The sequence below is a fragment of the Hyperoodon ampullatus genome (assembly GCF_949752795.1).
Source record: "Hyperoodon ampullatus genome assembly, chromosome: 19".
NCBI classification, from domain to species: Eukaryota; Metazoa; Chordata; class Mammalia; order Artiodactyla; family Ziphiidae; genus Hyperoodon; species Hyperoodon ampullatus.
In genome coordinates this window covers 7106253-7125364 of record NC_136932.1, presented here as the reverse complement: position 1 = coordinate 7125364, position 19112 = coordinate 7106253, and the positions used below count along the sequence as shown (strand labels likewise).

At 48.5% G+C, this 19112-nt stretch overlaps 1 protein-coding gene across 1 annotated transcript; it reads right to left on the bottom strand.

Annotated features, from left to right (window-relative positions):
• Positions 1-14220: 14220 nt before the first annotated feature.
• Positions 14221-18879, bottom strand: TUBG1 (tubulin gamma 1; the record flags this gene model as incomplete). Its single annotated transcript, XM_079725485.1, has 11 exons — positions 14221-14610; positions 14789-14950; positions 15034-15186; positions 15603-15752; positions 15866-15952; positions 16176-16302; positions 16728-16807; positions 17095-17163; positions 18028-18195; positions 18400-18512; positions 18831-18879. The coding sequence occupies 11 exons, from the start codon at positions 18877-18879 to the stop codon at positions 14413-14415; spliced, it is 1356 nt and encodes a 451-aa protein (XP_079581611.1). The 3' UTR covers positions 14221-14412.
• Between the last annotated feature and the right edge of the window lie 233 nt (positions 18880-19112).

The following is a 19112-nucleotide window of genomic DNA, read 5'->3' as shown; positions in this document are numbered from 1 at the left end:
CCCTGAAGATGTGCTCTGGGAGAAGTGCTCCAGGGGGGCCTCAAGATGCTGACACTGGCTGTTCTCCTGAGTGACAGCTGGAGTGTGTGTGTGTGTGTGTCTGTGTGTGTGAGAGAAAGAGAGAGAGAGAGAGATGAAGGTAGAAGAAGGAAATATAGAAAAGGTGTGGCCTGGCAGACCTGGAGGAAGTCCTTTTCATCCACTATTTCAAGGTGGCCAGGTAGCACCAGAGTCACCTGACTTGCCTGGATGGCCATAGGGGAAAGGTGTGTAAGGTCTGGGCTAGCCCCATAGGTGGGAGTGTGTTGGTGTGGGCAAGGGCAGGGGCCTGTGTCTGCCAGCCTCAACCAGGAGATGCTGCCTCGGTTGGTCATTATGAGCCTAGCCTGCTGCCTGAGCTGGGTGGACAGCTGAGCACAGCACCTGGCTGGACCTCAAGGAAGAAACTGACAAACTTTCGTCCCCAAATCCTCTGCAGGCTTTTATGCATATGGAGAGCAAGTAGGTTACGCTGTTGCTCTTTTTTTATTTTTTTTTTGGCTGCGCTGCATGGCTTGTGGGATCTTAGTTCCCTGACCAGGGATTGAACCCAGGCCCAGCAGTGAGAGCGCTGAGTCCTAACCACTGCACTGCCAGGGAATTCCCCAGAGCTCACTCTTCTGACTGCCTGTCTCTTTAGAAGGGTCATCATTTCTTGCCATCAGGAATTGTTAGCATTGGGTTGGAGTCCAAAGGATGGGCTTTAGGCGTCAAGAACCCCTTAACGTTATTTTCAAATTCATATGTTTACTTTTTTCTTGGGAAAGGTTCATAACAGATTCTCAGAGTGATCCATGCACCAGCAAAGGTTAAGAACTCTTGGTGTAGGGGAAGCAGAAGGAACGCTTGCATTTATAGGGGGTCTTGCCGTTCACATGGCAAGGATATAAGTGAATGGAGTATGGCAGGGTAGGAGAATCAGTTTAGTGGCTCAGGGCCTACGGATTAACAGCTGCTGCATCTCCTGATAACAGAACTTACCTGAAGGCATGCACTCACATGTGGGTTAGAGGCAGTGGTCAGAAACGTACTGAATGAGCAAGGGACAACTGCAGTGTATACAGAGAAATAAATAGTGTGAGGCCAAGGGAACATAGCTGTTTGGAAGAGAAGAGTCACTATGGAGAGATCCCTGAACACAACTGGACGCCAGAGCAGAGTATCCCAGTGCTCTCAGGAGTCCATTTACAATCCACGAGAGAGTGAGGCCGCAAGGATTTCCAGGGGCCACACTAGACCTCCGTTAAGGTTGTCCCCGGGCTTTGGGTGGGGGACCCTCTTAAGCTTTATTGTCTATAGTTATGTCCTAGAAGCAGAGGTAGTAGTCTGACCTTCATTAGCTCCTTGACATAAACCCTAGTATGCTCATCGCTACTTGGTCCTTTTCATGAAAGGATCCAGGGAAGCCCCTCCCTCCTTTTTGAAAATGGTCTGGGATTAAAGTCACAATGGTCTTGCTCTTGGTGTTTTTTCACACCAACTCTGTGGCCAGTGCCCTGTGTGATTCCTTTCTGCCCTTGGGGTGCTCCCCGCTGATAGGATCCTCAGAATAGTACCATTTCCAGAACTGGAATCTAAGTGGGCAAGAGAAAAGTTTTGGGGAGCGGTTCTCTCTAGGTTCTGGAATCCTAAGGAAGAATGGGACATGGTGGGAGTAGGACCTCTCAGGGAGGACTGTAGGTTGGGGAAAGGAAACTTTTCATTTTCCTTGGATCATTTTCAAGTCTCTGGGCAAGGTGTGGGGCTCTTTGACCCAGTGTTTTTCTCATTGGCCCAACCAGCTGTAGTTGGGTGTCGATGAGGCTCGCTCTCACTCCTCACCTCCTCCTTTCTGTCGTCTCTTGGCTGCGGCTCCGCTCCTTGAGAAAGGCAAGCCACTGCAAAGTTGTTTCAAAGGAACACATCCAGTTGGCAACTTTGTTTTACCCTGTGGGTGACCTTCCCGCTGTGTCAGTCCTGATGCCCTCTTTCCCACCTGACTTTGCAGGGAGGGCCTTGGAACTGCCATACCTTCCACTGATTTTCTGTTTTGGGGCAGCCGTCTGCAGATCTAGTTCATGATTCATGACTATTATTTGATCTTGTAGGAAGTAAAATACTCCTAGTCACTAGTTTGTTTCCATTCAGGCGCTAATGGCACATTGTATAATGTATCCATTGGGAAGATTTCCAAAGGATCAAATATCAGAAATTCAGCTACAACAAGCCACTTGGTTCCTGATACCATAAAGCTATTCAGTGTAAGAATCTGGGGATATCTTTTCTTACGTCATGCATAAAAGGAATTGAAAAAAATTTGTCTCTGTAAGTTGCAGAAATGACGTCTCTTGCCCCCTTTTCCCTCCTTTTTGAAAATGGTCTGGGATTAAAGTCACAATGTTCTTGATCTGAAGGCCAATGTGGTGAACACACGAATTTATCCTGGGGTACACTATTATGTGATTGTGTGGCAAGTCTTTTAATGTCTCCTTGTTAAAGGAAAGACAGTAGAAGCTATGGCCTTGACACTGTTCTTTCACTTATTTAACAGATGTTTGTTGAACGGTTACAATGTGCTAGGCCTGCGGTAGATATCAGGGCTACAGAGATAAAAGACCCTCTCCCAGCCCACAAGAAATGCATAGGCCAGCGGGGGAGACAGAGAAGTGAATCATTAATTGAAATGTAGTGGAGTAATTGCCAGGAGAGCAGTGAACAGGGGGCTGGTATCCCAGAGGAAAGATACTACCTATTTCAGTGGAAAATCAGTAGTCCCTCACTATTTAACAGGAAAAAAAAAAAAAAGATTTTCCATGTAGATAATTGGATTTTCCAGATAACCAGGCTTATCTCTTTAGGTCCCAGAACTTAAAACATTAAAAAATATATATATATTTTGATGGGAGTATATGTAAAATGTACTCTTCTCTTCTCTTTTTGGAATATACTGAATGAAATTCAATCTTTTCTCGTTGACTCGAGGCACTGGGTGAACGCTAGGCTTTGAGTTTGGCTGTGCTGCCCAAAGACTCTTAAGTTCTCCCCTAAGCCAAATGGCCCTTCCTTATGGCTTTTGGTAATGTTTCTGTTTCTTCTCTCCTTATCAGGATGATTGTGCTGGTCCTGACTGCTTTTACTTGACAGTCCCTAGTAGCTCTCTCCTTTCTCCTTTCAAATTTGTGTTGGTCGGGCTTCCCTGGTGGCACAGTGGTTGAGAATCTGCCTGCCAATGCAGGGGACATGGGTTCGAGCCCTGGTCTGGGAAGATCCCACGTGCCGCGGAGCAACTAGGCCCGTGAGCCACAACTACTGAGCCTGCGCGTCTGGAGCCTGTGCTCCGCAACAAGAGAGGCCGCGATAGTGAGAGGCCCGCGCACCACGATGAAGAGTGGCCCCCGCTTGCCACAACTAGGGGAAGCCCTCGCACAGAAACGAAGACCCAACACAGCAAAAATAAATTAATTAATAAACTCCTACCCCCAACATCTAAAAAAAAAAAAAAAAAAAAAAATTTGTGTTGGTCTAGGAATTCATGTATCTAAACAGGACAGACTTTTTTTTTTTTAAAGGATTAAAAAAAATTTTTTAATTTACTTATGGCTGACTTGGGTCTTTGTTGCTGTGCGTGGGCTTTCTCTAGTTGCAGAGAGCGGGGGCTACTCTTCGTTGTGGTGCACGGGCTTCTCATTGTGGTGACTTCTCTTGTTGAGGAGCCCGGGCTCTAGGCGTGCGGGCTTCAGTAGTTGAAGCACACAGGCTCAGCAGTTGTGGCTCATGGGCTCTAGAGTGCAGGCTCAGTAGTCGTGGCACATGGACTTAGTTACTCCAAGGCATGTGGGATCTTCCCGGAGCAGGGTTCGAACCTGTGTCCCCTGCATTGCCAGGCGGATTCTTAACCACTGCGCCACCAGGGAAGCCCTAAAAAGATCAGATTTTGTTTAAAGTAAGAGTAAGTAGACTATGGGTCAACACTTGACAGTACAGGGACTTCCCTGCTGGCCCAGTGGTTAAGAATCTGCCTTCCAATGTAGGGGATGTAGGTTTGATCCCTGGTTGGGGACTAAGATCCCACATGCCGCGGGGCAACTAAGCCCACCCCCGTGAACTTGGCTATCCACAGTGCCGTTCTTTAGTTTTCTTTCTGCCTCGTATTTACATTCACTTGAGGGATATTTCTTTTCTTTTTTTTTTTTTTTTTGCTGCACTGTGCAGCATGTGGGATCCTATTTCCCCAACCAGGGCTCGAACCCATATCCCCTGCATTGGCAGGCAGATTCTTAACCACTGCACCACCAAGGAAGTTCCAACATATCCATTTAAAAAATTTTTATTATTATTATTTTTTTGGCTGTCTTGGGTCTTTGTTGCTGCGCGTGGGCTTTCTCTAGTTGCGGCGAGCGGGGGCTACTCTTCATTGCGGTTCGCAGGCTTCTCATTGGGTGGCTTCTCTTGTTGCAGAGCACAGGCTTTAGGCACGTGGGCTTCAGTAGTTGTGGCACTCAGGCTCAGTAGTTGTGGCTCGCGGGCTCTAGAGCACAGGCTCCATAGTTGTGGCGCATGGGCTTAGTTGCTCCGCAGCATGTGGGATCTTCCAGGACCAGGGCTCGAACCCGTATCCCCTGAACTGGCAGGCGGATTCTTAACCACTGCGCCACCAGGGAAGTCCCAACATATCCATTTTTATATTTCCTGTATTTGTAGAAATTAGTTCTGAGGCAAGGTTTGATTTAATGTATAACTCTTAGGAATTAGAGTTTTCACAAATACTTGTTTTTAACAATAAATCTTTTTTTTAAATTTATTTTATTTTTTTGGCCGCTCTGCAAGGCTTGTAGGATTTCAGATCCCCTACCAGGGACTGAACCCGGGTCCTCGGCAGTGAGAGCACAGAGTCCTAACCACTGGACTGCCAGGGAATTCCAACAAATCTTTTTTAAAATAAAGAGCTAAATTATGGGGACTTCCCTGGCAATCTGGTGGTAAGACTCCACGCTTCTACTGCATGGGCTCGGGTGACTGATCCCTGGTTTGGGAACTAAGATCCCACGTGCCTCGGTGTGGCCAAAAAAAAAAAAAAAGTGAAATTATGTTTGGTGAATATTAAGAAAAGAGAATTTCTTATCTATATTACTTTCTACTATGGAAATAGATATAGGAATGTAACATCTAGTTGATTATGTAACTGTATTATTCAACTCACTTAATAAGGCACTAGTTCTTAAGTTAGCCATGGGGAAATTGGCCTTTTCTATTATCTTGATTGAATCATGGTTGTATGACGATTAGAAATTACCTTATAATTGCCTTCTTCAACCTTACCCCTGGACCCAAAGCAATATTTTATTTTGCCCATATTTACATTCTTATAAAGGGGCAAGCCTTCATATCTGTTGTAGATTGTTGCATTTGGTGGCCCCTAATGAACCTGACTCCCAGTATTCCTGCCTTTGTGTAGCTCCCTCCCTAATCAACTTCGGGCTTGACCAAGAGACTCATGAATCACACAAACACGGGAGGGTAAGCGCTTATGCACTGGGACTTGCCCTCTTGGAACACTGTCCTGGACCAGTGTCTAGTCTACTGGAGGTTGGGAGGTCACAAGAAGAACTGAGACTCCCTGCCCAGCACCAGCTGCCAGACTTGTGAATGAGGCCAACTTGGAATAAATTTCCAGCTGTTCCAACCATCTGTAGTAGCCCAAGTGAGCCAGAAAAAAAACTTTGCAATCAACTAACAGAATCAAGAGAAACAATAAATCAATATTTTTTGCCTCTACGTTTTGCGATGAATTTTTATGCAACCAATAAATAACTGAGGGCTTCCCTGGTGGCGCAGTGGTTGAGAGTCTGCCTGCCGATGCAGGGGACACGGGTTTGTGCCCTGGTCTGGGAAGATACCACATGCCGCGGAGCGGCTGGGCCCGTGAGCCATGGCTGCTGAGCCTGTGCGTCAGGAGCCTGTGCTCCGCAACGGGAGAGGCCACAACAGTGAAAGGCCCGTGTACTGCCAAAAAAAGAAAAAAAAATAATAATAATAATAATAACTGAAACAATGTCCTTTTACTGTGTTCAAGTTTAACCTTATAAAGGCGGGCTAAGATAGAATTATGAACAACGCTTAGATGTTTTACTTTGTAAATTGCTCTGTGGGAGATGGAAAAAATTTTACACCTGGAAAGGAAGGGCCTATTTTGATCTGTTGGTAAAGTAAACTTCAAAACAAGTTAAAATCTACCAGAATTTTTTCCAATTTGAAAATTGTTGGATCACGCTATTATAGATACTATGGTATATGTTATAAATTTCTTCAAGATATTATCCTCATTAAAGTAATGGATTCTCACTGAAGAAAAATGGAAAAGACTGGAAATTGTAAAAATAAAAAGTAAAATAAAAAATAAATCAAGCATTATCCCACAATCCAGACATCTATTGACAATCGTTTTGCTATATTTTCTCTCAGCAATTTTTCTGTGCTCCATTTAATATTTTTTCATATTTAAATCAGGCTGAGAGGAGGGTGAGTGTGGGTATAAAAGGGTGGCATGAAAGAGTCGTGGGATATTGTCACAATGAAGTATCATGTTTATTGTGGTGGTTACATGAAATTACACATGTGATAAAATTGCATAGGGCTGCACACACAAATGAGCGAACTATATGTAACAGGTGAAGTCTGCTTATGCTCTGTGGATTGTGCCAATGTCAGTTTCCTAGTTTTGCTATTGTACTATAGTTATGCAAGATGTTAACATCGGGGGAGGCTGGGTGAAGGGTGTCAAAGACCTCCCTGTATATTTCTTTGCACTTTCCTGTGAATCTATCGTTTCAAACTAAAAAAAAAAAAAAAAAAAAAAAAAAATCAGTCTGTAGCTAGAGTTTTGTATCCTGCCTTTCCCTTTATATTTTCATTTTTAATGAAAAAATAGAATGTCCATGTTTCATATCCACGTCTTGATTACTTTAAAAAATGAACTGAAGAAACTGTCTTAATTATAGAGTCAACTGCTAAGGAAGGGGGTACATTTCAAAAACAACTTCATTTGTTGGAACTTAATTATTGCAAGAATGCCAAAGCATTTTATGGACTACATGGGGTTGTGTTTGAGAGTTTAGAAAAGGAAATTACATGACAAAAATATAATTATAACAATAACAAAATATTGTGAAATTATGCATCTGGTGGACTGCAGACAGAAAGGAGAATGTTGTGGTTGAGCTCGGGGGAGGAGGCCCGGCTGAGCCTGTCAGGAATGATTTGAGGGCTTTGGGGGAGGGAAGGAAGCAGGGCAGGCAGGCTGCTGAGCAGAACTGGTCTGGGGCAGCTTAGGGCAGGGCAGGCCATGGCTCCTCAGAAAAAAATGATAAAGAGCAGGCCGTCAGCGTGCTAGCAACAGCATCTAAGAATCCACCTTCAGAAAGGAGTGGCAGGGCATAGACAAGAGTTTTGACATCAGATTTGCCAAATATTGGTTGCAAAAAAAAGTTAGGGAACAGGAGGGAATAGAAAGCAGGGGATGAGCAAGGCAATAGAAATAAAAGCAAAAATAAACAAATGGGACCTAATCAAACTTTGCACAGCAAAGGAAACCATAAACAAAACCAAAAGACAACCTACAGGACTGGGAGAAAATATTTGCAACTGATGTGACCGACAAGGGCTTAATTTCCAAAATATACAAACAGCTCATATAGCTCAATAACAACAAAAAAACAACCCAATCAAAAAGTGGGCAGAAGACCTAAATAGACATTTCTCCAAAGAAGACATCCAGATAGCCAACAGGCACATGAAAAGATGCTCAACATCTCTAATTATTAGAGAAATGTAAATCAAAACTACAGTGAAGTACCACCTCACACTGGTCAGAATGGCCATCATTAAAAAGTCTACAATGGGGCTTCCCTGGTGGTGCAGTGGTTAAGAATCCACCTGCCAATGCAGGGGACATGGGTTCGAGCCCTGGTCTGGGAAGATCCCACATGCTGTGGAGCAACGAAGCCCGTGTGCCACAACTACTGAGCCTGTGCTCTAGAGGCCTTGAGCCACAACTACTGAGCCTGCATGCCACAACTGCTGAAGCCCGCGTGCCTAGAGCCCGTGCTCCACACAAGAGAGGCCACCACAATGAGAAGCCTGCTCACTGCAATGAGGAGTAGCCCCTGCTCACTGCAACTAGAGAAAGCCCACGTGCAGCAACGAAGACCCAATGCAGCCAAATAAACAAACAAACAAATAAATAAATAAACTTAAAAAAAAAAGTCTGCAGATAACAAATGCTAAGGAGGGTGTGGAGAAAAAGGAACCCTCCTACACTGTTCGTGGGAATGTAAATTGGTACAGCCACTATGGAAAACAGTATGGAGGTTCCTTAAAAAACTAAAAATAGAGTTGCCATATGACCCAGCAATCCCACTCCTGGGCACATATCTGGGGAAAACTCTAATTCGAAAAAATACACGCACCCCAGTGTTCATAGCAGCACTATTTACAATAGCCAAGATGTGGAAGCAACCTAACTGTCCATCGATAGATGAATGAATAAAGAAGATACGGTATATATACACAATGGAATACTACTCAGCCATAAAAAAGAATGAAATAATGTGACTTGCAGCAACATGGATGGACCTAGAGATTATCATACTAAGTGAAGTAAGTCAGAAAAAGACAAATACCATATGATATCACTTATATGTGGAATCTAAAATATGACACAAATGAACTTATTTATGAAACAGAAACAGACTCACAGACGTAGAAAACAAACTTATGGTTACCCAAGAGGACAGGGGGTGGGGGAGGAATAAATTAGGAGTTCAGGATTAGCAGATACAAGCTACTATATATAAAATAGATAAACAACAAGGTCCTACTGTATAAGACAGGGAATTATATTCAATATCCTGTAATAAACCATAATGGAAGAGGAAAAAAAAAAAAAGAAAGAAAGCAGGAGGGGGCGTGGGGGTCATTTGGGGGGAAAAGTCCAGAAAGGGCAGGCTGGTGACTGGAGCTTCCCAGGTGGCCTTCAGGGGTTCCCCTTTGCTCCGAGAATAAAGTCCAAACTCTACATGGCATAAAAGGCCCTACATGACCTGTCTGGTCTTGGAATGTCTCCCTGACCTGGTCTCCTGTTGCCCCCCCAAATGCACCTTGGAGCCTCTGCAGCTTCCAGAACCCTGTCCTGTTTTGGGGGCTCCCTCCTCTCTCAGGTGCTCTTCCCTCTGGATGTCAGTGCGTTAACTGCTCCCCGGCATACAAGGCCCTGCTGGTTTCTCTCTGAGAAGCCTACTATCATACCTGGGTTGGGCCACAGCCCCCTTATCTCTGCCTTTGGTCTCCCCTCAGCCCCAGGTGAGCCCTGGTGGCCTCATTTGCCTGGTGTGAGCTTCCCTTCGCGGCCACTGATGGGAAGGGAGTGGTTGAGCTTCAGAAGAGAGGTGAGCTGCAACTCGCACTCCCCTGCCCAGCCTGGGCCTTTGCACATGCCAGCCCTCCTGCTGTCTCGTACGTCTCCACTTGGAAAGCTTTCCCTCAGAATTCAAGACCCTGTCAAATGATTGTTCCTCTCTGTGACTCCCACACTGGCCTCTCACAGCCTTTTGTTCTTGCAAGTATTCAACAAATTATATATATTTTTTTAGCTCTTTTAAAAAAATTTTTATTTATTTATTTATTTTTGGCTGCGTTGGGTCTTCATTGCTGCACGCGGGCTTCCTCTAGTTGCAGCGAGCGGGGGCTACTCTTCGTTGTGGTGTGTGGGCTTCTCATTACTGTGGCTTCTCTTGTTGTGGAGCATGGGCTCTAGGCGTGCGGGCTTCAGTAGTTGTGGCTTGTGGGCTCTAGAGCACAGTCTCAGTAGTTGTGGCGCACGGGCTTAGTTGCTCCATGGCATGTGAGATCTTCCTGGACCAGGGCTCGAACCTGTGTCCTCTGCATTGGCAGGAGGATTCTTAACCACTGCGCCACCAGGGAAATCCTCAACAAATATTTATTGAGCACACACTGTTGTGATCCTTCTGATGTTTGCTTACCACCTTGACTGTTGCTTTCTGTGTAGATGTCTTGGGCTATGAATTTTTTGAGATTCAGCGCCTTAGTTTATCCATTTAGGTATCCCCAATTCCCAGAAAAGTTCAGGCACGTGGTAAGCCCTTAATATATTTGTTTTGAAAATGAATAAGCTTTACTATAAAAGAAAGTGGTTTTCAAGAAATTCCTAACAGTCCTTAAGGCTGGAAGGCACATTAAAGGTCACCTCATCTGGGAATTCCCTGGTGGTCCAGCGGTTAGGACTCTGCTCTTCCACTGCAGGGAGCACGGGCTCAATCCCTGGTCAGGGAACAAAGATCCCACATGATGTGAAAAAAAAAAAAGGTCACCTCATCCGTCTCCTGGGATCCGTCCATTCCAGGCAAGTTGTCATGCAGAATCTGCTTGACCGAGTTCAGTGGAGGGGGACTCACGGTCCATGTGGCCACTCATTGCACCTGGTAGACAGTATTGATCATGGGGAAGTTCTTCCTGCTGCAGAGCTGGACCCTGCCCCCCACCATAGTTCCCTCCACTGGTCCTCATTCTGCTCCCTGGAGTGTCACAGAATGAGTCCCCTCCCCCTTGCAGCTGACAGCCCATCATATATTTGGCAGTTACCACATCTCCTCCTAAGTCTTTTCTTTTCAGGTGGGGAAAGACTACTTACTAGCCATGTGACCCTGAGCTTCACTTTCCTCTGAGCTTCAGTTTCCTTGTTTGTAAATATTGGGCTAAAACAGTACCTATCTATAGGGTTGTTGTCAAAATTAAGTGAGCTCATATATGTAAAGTGCTTAGAACAGTGTTTAGTGTATATTAAATGCTCAACAATGATTTCAAATTATTTTGTATTATATTTTACATATAGCACTTAAAATTGGACAACATAGTTTGAGACATTTAATTAAGAAAAACAATATATGATCACATGCAAAAATATTATTAATATTTTATAAATACGTAATATAAATTACATTATATGTTATATTACCCACTCCCAATAAAATTGGAAACCCCCTTAGGTAGGGTCCATTGTGAAGCTTAATGGGCAACTTGGTCTCTATTTTTGATAAATGCTTGCTTAATTAGTGAACAAATGAACTGATGTCTACTCGGCCTTAATTCAGCCCTGATCACTCACCTGTACTGCTTTGAGATTTTCCAATCATTCTCTATGGTGTTCTTTAATTTAGGGTGACCAACTGTCCTGGTTTTCCCAGGAATGAGGGAATATGGGAATTTTAGTTTTAAAACCGAATCTGAGGGGGTTCTTGGGACTCAAGACATTCATTACTAAAACCAGGATGAGTTGGTCACCCAGGTGATAATTCAGTACCACTGGATTTGAGGGTTGAGGGTTATCTAGAAGAACTGCCTACCTCTGGATTCCATGGCCAAGGTTACCACTCTAGCGATGCCACAGATATGCAGATAGTGTTTCCAACTGGGTCTCATGGGGGTGTTAGACCCTGACTGACAGGGCCTGCAGCTTTGCAAGGAACTCAGTTTTACCAAGTCACACTTAGTGATCATGCCCTAGGGAATTTAATTTAAACGTATACATGATGGATTAGTAAATCAGAATGTCAAGTTAAATGTTCCTGCGACTTTCCTAGGGCAGCCCCTTACCTGCTTCAGATCCTCACGTGGGACTGGAAAGTGAGCAAGTGGTGGAGGGGTGGGCATTGCTGGAGGGGGGACTGTATGTTGGATTTTTTTTTTTTTTTTTTTTTTTTTGCGGTATACGGGCCTCTCACTGTTGTGGCCTCTCCCATTGCGGAGCACAGGCTCCGGACGCACAGGCTCAGCGGCCATGGCTCACGGGCCCAGCCGCTCCGCGGCACGTGGGATCTTCCTGGACTGGGGCACGAACCTGCGTCCCCTGCATCGGCAGATGGACTCCCAACCACTGCGCCACCAGGGGAGCCCTGTATGTTGGATTTTAGCATACAGTCTGGGCACTCTGACTATCTACTGCAGAGTGCCCATTTCCAGGGATTTCTAGAATATTTGTGTCCAGTGGAGACCAGGGATAAGGCTTGCTAGACGATTCACCAGCTCGGTGCAGCGGCTGTGCTCACCCTGAGCCTCCCTACCCTTGTGCTCATTACCTCTTGCCTTCATCTCCACACGCTTTCCAAAATTACAATCCTGAAGTTTCAGATTGGTTTATACCACTCTATTTTTAAAGTGCTTCCTGCTGCTAGATCTCTGCCTCATGCACGTCTGAGGGTCCCTGGGGTCACATCACACTGGAGTGTTCTAGGAGCATTACCTTTAAATGGCTCATTTTCTCTGATTTGTTTAGTCAAGAGAGGTTCCTGTTCCGGGCTTGAGCATTCTGCTCTCGCCAGCTCTTCTGCAGCAGCCCTCGTCTCATTGTTACTTCTGTGGCTGGCAGGCTCTCAGACTGCAGGGATTTTTCACCACCAGCACCACCTGCTGCCCTGATTCCCAGAGGCCTCCCTCCCTTTCCACCTGGCCTCCTCGCTGCCCTCTGGTTGACATACTTTGGGGTGTGCTGCTGGCCAAGAACAGGGAGGGGCTGCGCTGGTGTGGGGTGATGCGTGATCTGGAAATAGCCTTGGGGGAGGGGCCTGGCTCTGAAGCTGGCATTGAGGTGTTTGTCTGCGCTTAGACACTCAGCGGTCCAGAAAAGGAGGTATCTTTGTTAAGTCCAGTTCTCCCTCCCAGGGATGGTATTCACCCCTCTGGGTTGGTGACTGTAGTAATATCCACACACAACTTTACTCCGGACTACCTAGGTGTTCCCTCCCCCTGGGCTTCACACTCTTTAACTAGGTCTTGCAAAGGAGGGCCCTGGGATGGCTTGTGGCCCGGAGGGGGACCAGCTGCTATTCACATATAGCAGCCTCACCCCATCTGCCAGCTCATGATCCCCTACTCAGCACCAGCCACTCGTGCAGATGCCCCAAGTGATGAAAGGCTGGTCATCAGGGGCAGGAACAGGAGCCAGGCAAGGTACGCAGTGGTGCAGGGGTCAGAGGTAGAGCTGAGAAGGGACCCGGTGCCCATAGGTTTTCCCTGAAGTCATCTTCCTCCCTACTGGATGAAGGGAGGAGGCTGGCTGCCACCAACCAGGCTGGATCTCCCTAGTCAGCCACCTACAGACCCTGGCAGCCAAAAGTGACAGGCTCGCGCTTTGACGGTGGTGGTGACAGGCTTGCGGCCTCCCTGCCACCCCTCAGGCAGCCCAGGACCTGGCTCGTGACTGTGCATTCTCTGCCCATCAGTCCTGTGTCCCCTTTGTTCACGAAGGACTGGCCTGTATATTGCTCACTTTGTTCACATCCAGAGCTTTATAAAAGATAAATTGGTTCGTGGAAGGAAAAGTGTGTCCCCAGGCGAACAGGAAACAAGAAGGAAAAAAGCCTTAGTTCACCCAAAGCTCCTGTGTACTCTTCAGCCTCCACAGAGTTGCAGGAACTTTCTTGGGCTGGTGCTTCATCTGCTTGCTGAGCCCGGCCAGCCCCAATCCTTTGCCCTTTTGATCCTGAAGATTTAGGCCACTATGTATTGACTACTTCCCTGCAATCTTGCACCAGAAGTGGAAGGCTCTGACCTTTGAAATAACTGGAGACCACCTGAGTACACAATTATGGTGCCCCAGATATGGGCCCATTTTGGCCCTGCTTACAGTCTAGGCTTTGGATTTGGTCTCCTGATTTGATTGTCCTAGACTCCAGCTGCCTGACCAGGGCTCTCCCGGACTGGCTTTCTGTCACTGCTTTGCCTGCAGAAAGATTAAAGGCACTTGGGCTGACTCTATTGCTTGTCCAGAGCTTGGTGGTGAGGGTGGTGGCCACAGGCCTGCTGCTGTGATGACCAACAGAACACTGATGTGGGAATGTGAACCTGATGGAATGGTCACCATACAGGGAGGGGTGAGAGGGAACTGGGATGTGGAGTGTCAGATAGAGAGCAAGGCAGTATCTGTGGACCTTTTTGCCCTGGAAAGGAACGTCTCAGGCGGGTCAACCTCACCCATGTTCTCCAATACTGGGCGGGAGGAGGAAAAGCTAGGGGAGGCCGTTTGCTTAGAGTTGAAGGCGTAGGAAGTAGAGGAAGACCCTGTCAGAATGATGGAGAAAGAATAGGCATCCCCCTCCCCCAGTTCTCCAAGGCTTCAAAGAGACCAGTGACTTGATTTATAGCCAGTGCTTTATTAAACATAAATAGTCTCAAAAGAGGAGAAGTACATGTGTCTCCTGGCCATGTACTTATATGTTTATAAGAAAGAGGTGCAAGGTCCCTGATCTGTGCTCTGAGGGGGTGGTCAGGCAGGTGGGGCCTGGGCCAACCAGTAAGGCAGATGAGGATCCCCATCCTGAGGACTCACTGCTCCTGGGTGCCCCAGGAGATGTAGTCTGGCCGCGTAGCTGCATGATACTCGTCGATGAGCTGCTGCACAATCTCCCTGGACGTGTCCAGCTCATCAAAGTTCTCCTTGAAGATGTCCTCCTTGCGGAACTGCTCCAGGAAGGCCTCCCGCTTCCGCAGCTTGTCGTACTGGCGACAGGTCCGCTCGAAGAGCTTGGGGTGTGCAGAAAGCAGGGGTCACAAAGAACTTCAAGGAACAACGTGGCCCAGAGAGCCAGGGGACCAAGGCTGGGCTATCTCCACAGTAAAAAAGCCAGAAGCAGGGGCAGCAGGGGTGCAGAGAGGTGAGGCACAACCAGGACAGTAATTATGTGCCAACTGTGAGACTCACCGAGGAGATGCTGGTGTGGTTGGCCATCATGAGCCCGCTGACCCTGTGGGCAGAAGGCAGGTAGGGCGACTTCCTGGACAGGGCCACCTGGATGCTGGCTGGGCCCCAGGGGATGAAGTTGGCCAACTTCCGTTCCCGGATCCTCTGCAGGCTCTTGTGGACCTGGGGTGGGCACAGGAGTGGTGGTGGTAACCTCTCCTCTACCCCTGTGGGCTCTGGGGGTAGAACGAAGGGGCCTCACCTACCTGGGTGGGGTCCACCTCCCCCTGGATGATGTTGAGGATGGCGATGTAGCAGTGGTTGGTCTGGCGATCCCGGCCCGTGGACACCATCACGTTCTTGGGCTGCAGCAGCCTCCTCATGACATCCAGGACCGTGGTCTTCCTCACGCTGGCCACCTGAGGGGAGAGTGGCCACGGGGCAGGCCAGCACTCAGGGCACAGTCGAGAAACGCATGGACAGAGAGCAGTAGGCAACACACGTCCCCATCAGACTCGGGGTAGTTTGGCCTCTCTGGGGAGTGGCCTTAGATGCAGGTCCACACTGAGCCTCTGCTGTGGGATCAGGGATCTCAGTGCTCCCAAGCTCAGCAGACTCAGGCCCTTGTGCAGGAGCATCAGCAGACCCCGTACAGCCCGGGCCCTGCAGGGAGCCACAGGCAGAGGGAAGAGGAGAGCACGTCAGCCAGGAAGTCGCCCAGCCTGTGCCAGTCCCTGAGCGCACGGCCTCTGGGGGCTGCACGGGGCAGCTCCGGGGGCAGCAGGGAAAAGAGAAAGGCTAGTCAGGGCCTGCTGGGCCTGAGGGCTGCTCTTACCGACTGGTCCGTGGTGAGGGGTGTGTAGCCAGTCATGAGGAAGTGGAGCCGTGGTGTGGGAATGAGCGAGGCGATGAGGCCGATGAGGTCGTTGTTCATGTAGCCGGGGTAGCGCAGGGTGGTGGTGCTGGCCGACATGATGGTGGACACCTGGGGACATGGGTGCCATGTCAAGGGCCTTGTCCTGGGAGGCCTCCCTTCCCCAGATGGCACTCTGGCAAGGCGGGGTTCCAGTCCAAAAGAGTCTAGGAGTGAGGGCTCACCAGCTGGTTGATCTGAGAGAAGGACGGGTTCTGGATGTGCAGGCGGTCTGTGGCGATCCGGTTCAGGGCTGTGTTGTCCAGCACTACCTGCGGGGACAGAAGAGGGTGACAGATTTATGGGGACAGAAAGGACAGGAGCTCTGCCTGATTCTGGGCTCTGAAGCTTAATTTCCTTGGCGCCAGAAAGACCCATCCAAAAGGGACTTGAACAGGACTGGGGCACAGGAAGGTTCCAGATGGACTTTTAAAAATGCATGAAAATGATAAAATAGGAAGGTTGGGAGTGGAGAAGGGAGAATCCAGGACTCACCACACAGTCTGCGTTCTGGGTCAGCCTCTTAAGCGTGAGCAGTGAGTTGTAGGGCTGGACCACCACATCGCTCATCTCGTCCTGATTGGGAAACACCGAGTATGTCTGCACCAACTTTTTGGGGTACCTAGAGGCGTTTGAGAGAGGATGGTCAAGGGCAACAGACTGGAGGCTTGGTAAACTTGGGGCTTCCAATGACTGTGAGGGTGGGGAAATTGGGGTGGGGTCACAGGACAGCAGAGAAGGGAGACTTGATATTTGGAAGTCTGTAACCCAAAAGAGGGGAAGGGTAGAGAGACATCTTAGGACCTAGGCTTCTAACTCCAAACCAGCCATACTCCTTGAATTTTAATCTAAGGCTGAGATGCTAGACTCCATTTCCAACCACTGGGAGTGTGATTGGGTTCTTGGTCATTGTACCTTGTCTTTCCTCAATACAGGAGGGAATAGAAGGGCCCTTTCCTGCTCCAGCAAATAGGAAGGTTTTATCTGGAGGACCTCCCAGTCACCTGGGAAACCAAATCCTCCCAGCCCCTCAAAACACAGACTTACCTGTCGTTGAGCCGTTCTAACAGGTAGGAGCCCAGGCCAGAGCCTGTTCCCCCAGCGATGGAGTGACATAGCACGAAGCCCTGCATGGGGAAGGGGCCGACAGTGTCTACATATCTAGTAGCAGGATTTCAAGCTGGACCCATCTCATAATTTCTTGGACTCCTATCTTCCCAGGCCCTCTCCTCCACTTCCCTCCCCGCCACACATATGCAGCTTAGGAGATTCTGCCTTGTTTCCAGCAAGGCCCTGTGGCTTCTGACCAATGCAAAGCGTACATGGGAGGGTCTTGTACCTAACAGGTGGCTTCTAAAGGGTGTTGCTGAGCCTTCCCCATGTTGGCTCCCACCAGCATTCCTGAGACACTCACCTCTAGACTGTCACTGCCATCTGCCTCCCGGTCTATGATGTCAAAAATGTCCTCATGGATCTTCTCTCCCTGTACAGACAAGGGGGACGTCAGGGTGGGACGGGACTAAGGGACAAGGACTCTGACCTCAGAATAGCCACCCTCGATTCTCCTTATAGCACCTAAAAGTCCTTTTTTGGAGCACAGTGGTCCTGCTTTTTATTTGCCCTGAGAGGTAGTACAGCCTAGCGGTTATGAGCAGGCCCTCCACATCCAGACTGCCTGGGTTCCTATATTAGCTCTAGTTCTAGTTGGCTGGGTGACTCTGGGCAGGTTACTTCATCTCTCCATACCTCAGTTTCCTCATCTGTATAATGAAGGTACTAATACAGGTCCACAGTTCCTTGTCTAAAATCCTTGGGGCCAGTTATGTTTTGGAATTCAAGTATTTCAGACCTAGGAAGGCAATATAGAATGTATAATACATACCAAGTAAAATGCCAGTGGAGGTCTGAGGGGTGCTAATCAAATACATTAATATTTCTGCAATGGAAGTTATGAGTAGTGACAATAAGTTGCAAAGAAACTATAAAATAACTTGTCTCCCTTGAGATTTGGTTTTGCTGCTAAATGAGTAGTTATAAATCGTCTTTTGGTTTCAGAGTTTTTTTTTTTAATTCTGGAAACCCACAGAGCCTGTGGACCTGTAGTACCTACCTATAGGATTGTTGGGAGGTTTAAATAAGTTAATATATGTAAAGCATTTAGTATGGCCTGGTACACAGCACTAGCTAATACAGTCTCTTAACAATATTACATAGTTGGCTTAGAACTCCCCTCAGCCATGTCTCTCTACAGTCACACATCCTCCATCTGGTTCATCTCTCTCTAGGAAGTCATAGGGCCTGTCCCCACACGGGAATGGAGTTGTTCTGCCAGGGAACAGCAAATGACCTGGGAGAATCCGCTGGCCCAGTTGTTGCCAGCTCCTCCTCCGTGCTCTGACAGGTAGATGTTCTCTGGGTTGTAGAGCTTGGCATAGGGAGAATTGAGGATGGAATGGATCACCCGCGGCTCCAGGTCCAGCAGCACCGCCCTGGGGATGTAGTGCTCATCGTCTGCCTGTCAAGGGGAGTCCAGGATCGGGCCCAATAAGCTCGGGCCCACCCAGTCCTCCAGTCCTCCCAACTCTGGCTCCTGCCTGCCCTCCCTCTTCAAGCCAGCCGCCCTGGCTCCTCTGCCCAGCGGGTTCCCAGTACCAAGCCACTGCCCTTCCCTTCAGGCCCCCTGGGCCACTACCGGCCCTGGCCAAGTCGCTGGGGGCACCTGGTAGAAAAAGACGTCCTTGCGGTCAGTGCCCTCGGTGGCGAACTCCTCCACAATGCCCTCGGGGCTGATACCATGCTCGGCGCACAGCTGTTTCCAGAACTCGAACCCAACTGTAGGGAGGGGCGGGCGGGGGAGAAAGAGGATATCTAGGTCTGGGCAGGTTCCAGCTAGGAGCGGGGACTGAGCGCCTGGGTCCAGGGATAGGAAGTCAAGCTTCGGGAGTCTTCCGTGTCAGAGGAAAGGGCTGTATGTCAGCGACTGGGCAGGGGACGGCCCCTCGGGGTTGGGCAACTGGACACTGGGTCAGGCATGTCCTGCCTTTCGGAGAACTACGATTCTGGTAAGGGCCGATGGAGTCCAGGATCCCACAGCGAGATCCCATAGAACCTAAGGAACCTGGCTAGTGGAGGGGCCGGAGGTTCGCTCACTCTGATTGCCGCACTGGCCCAATTGTAGGGTGATGATCTCCCTCGGCATCGCTCCTCAGGCACCTGCGTTGCAGCCGCTCCCGCCAGCCAAGCCGCGGCTCGCTAGCCCGCTAGCCGGACGACGCAGGCGCTAAACAATTCGCTCCGCCCACGAACATTCTTCGCTCCAATGAGAACTGAGTTCTGCCGACCGCACTTCCTTAATCACTTGGTTTCAGTCTTGCAGACTGCGCGTGCGCGGCTCCTGGTTGGGGCGCCGGTGACGTACTTTGACGCAGAGTT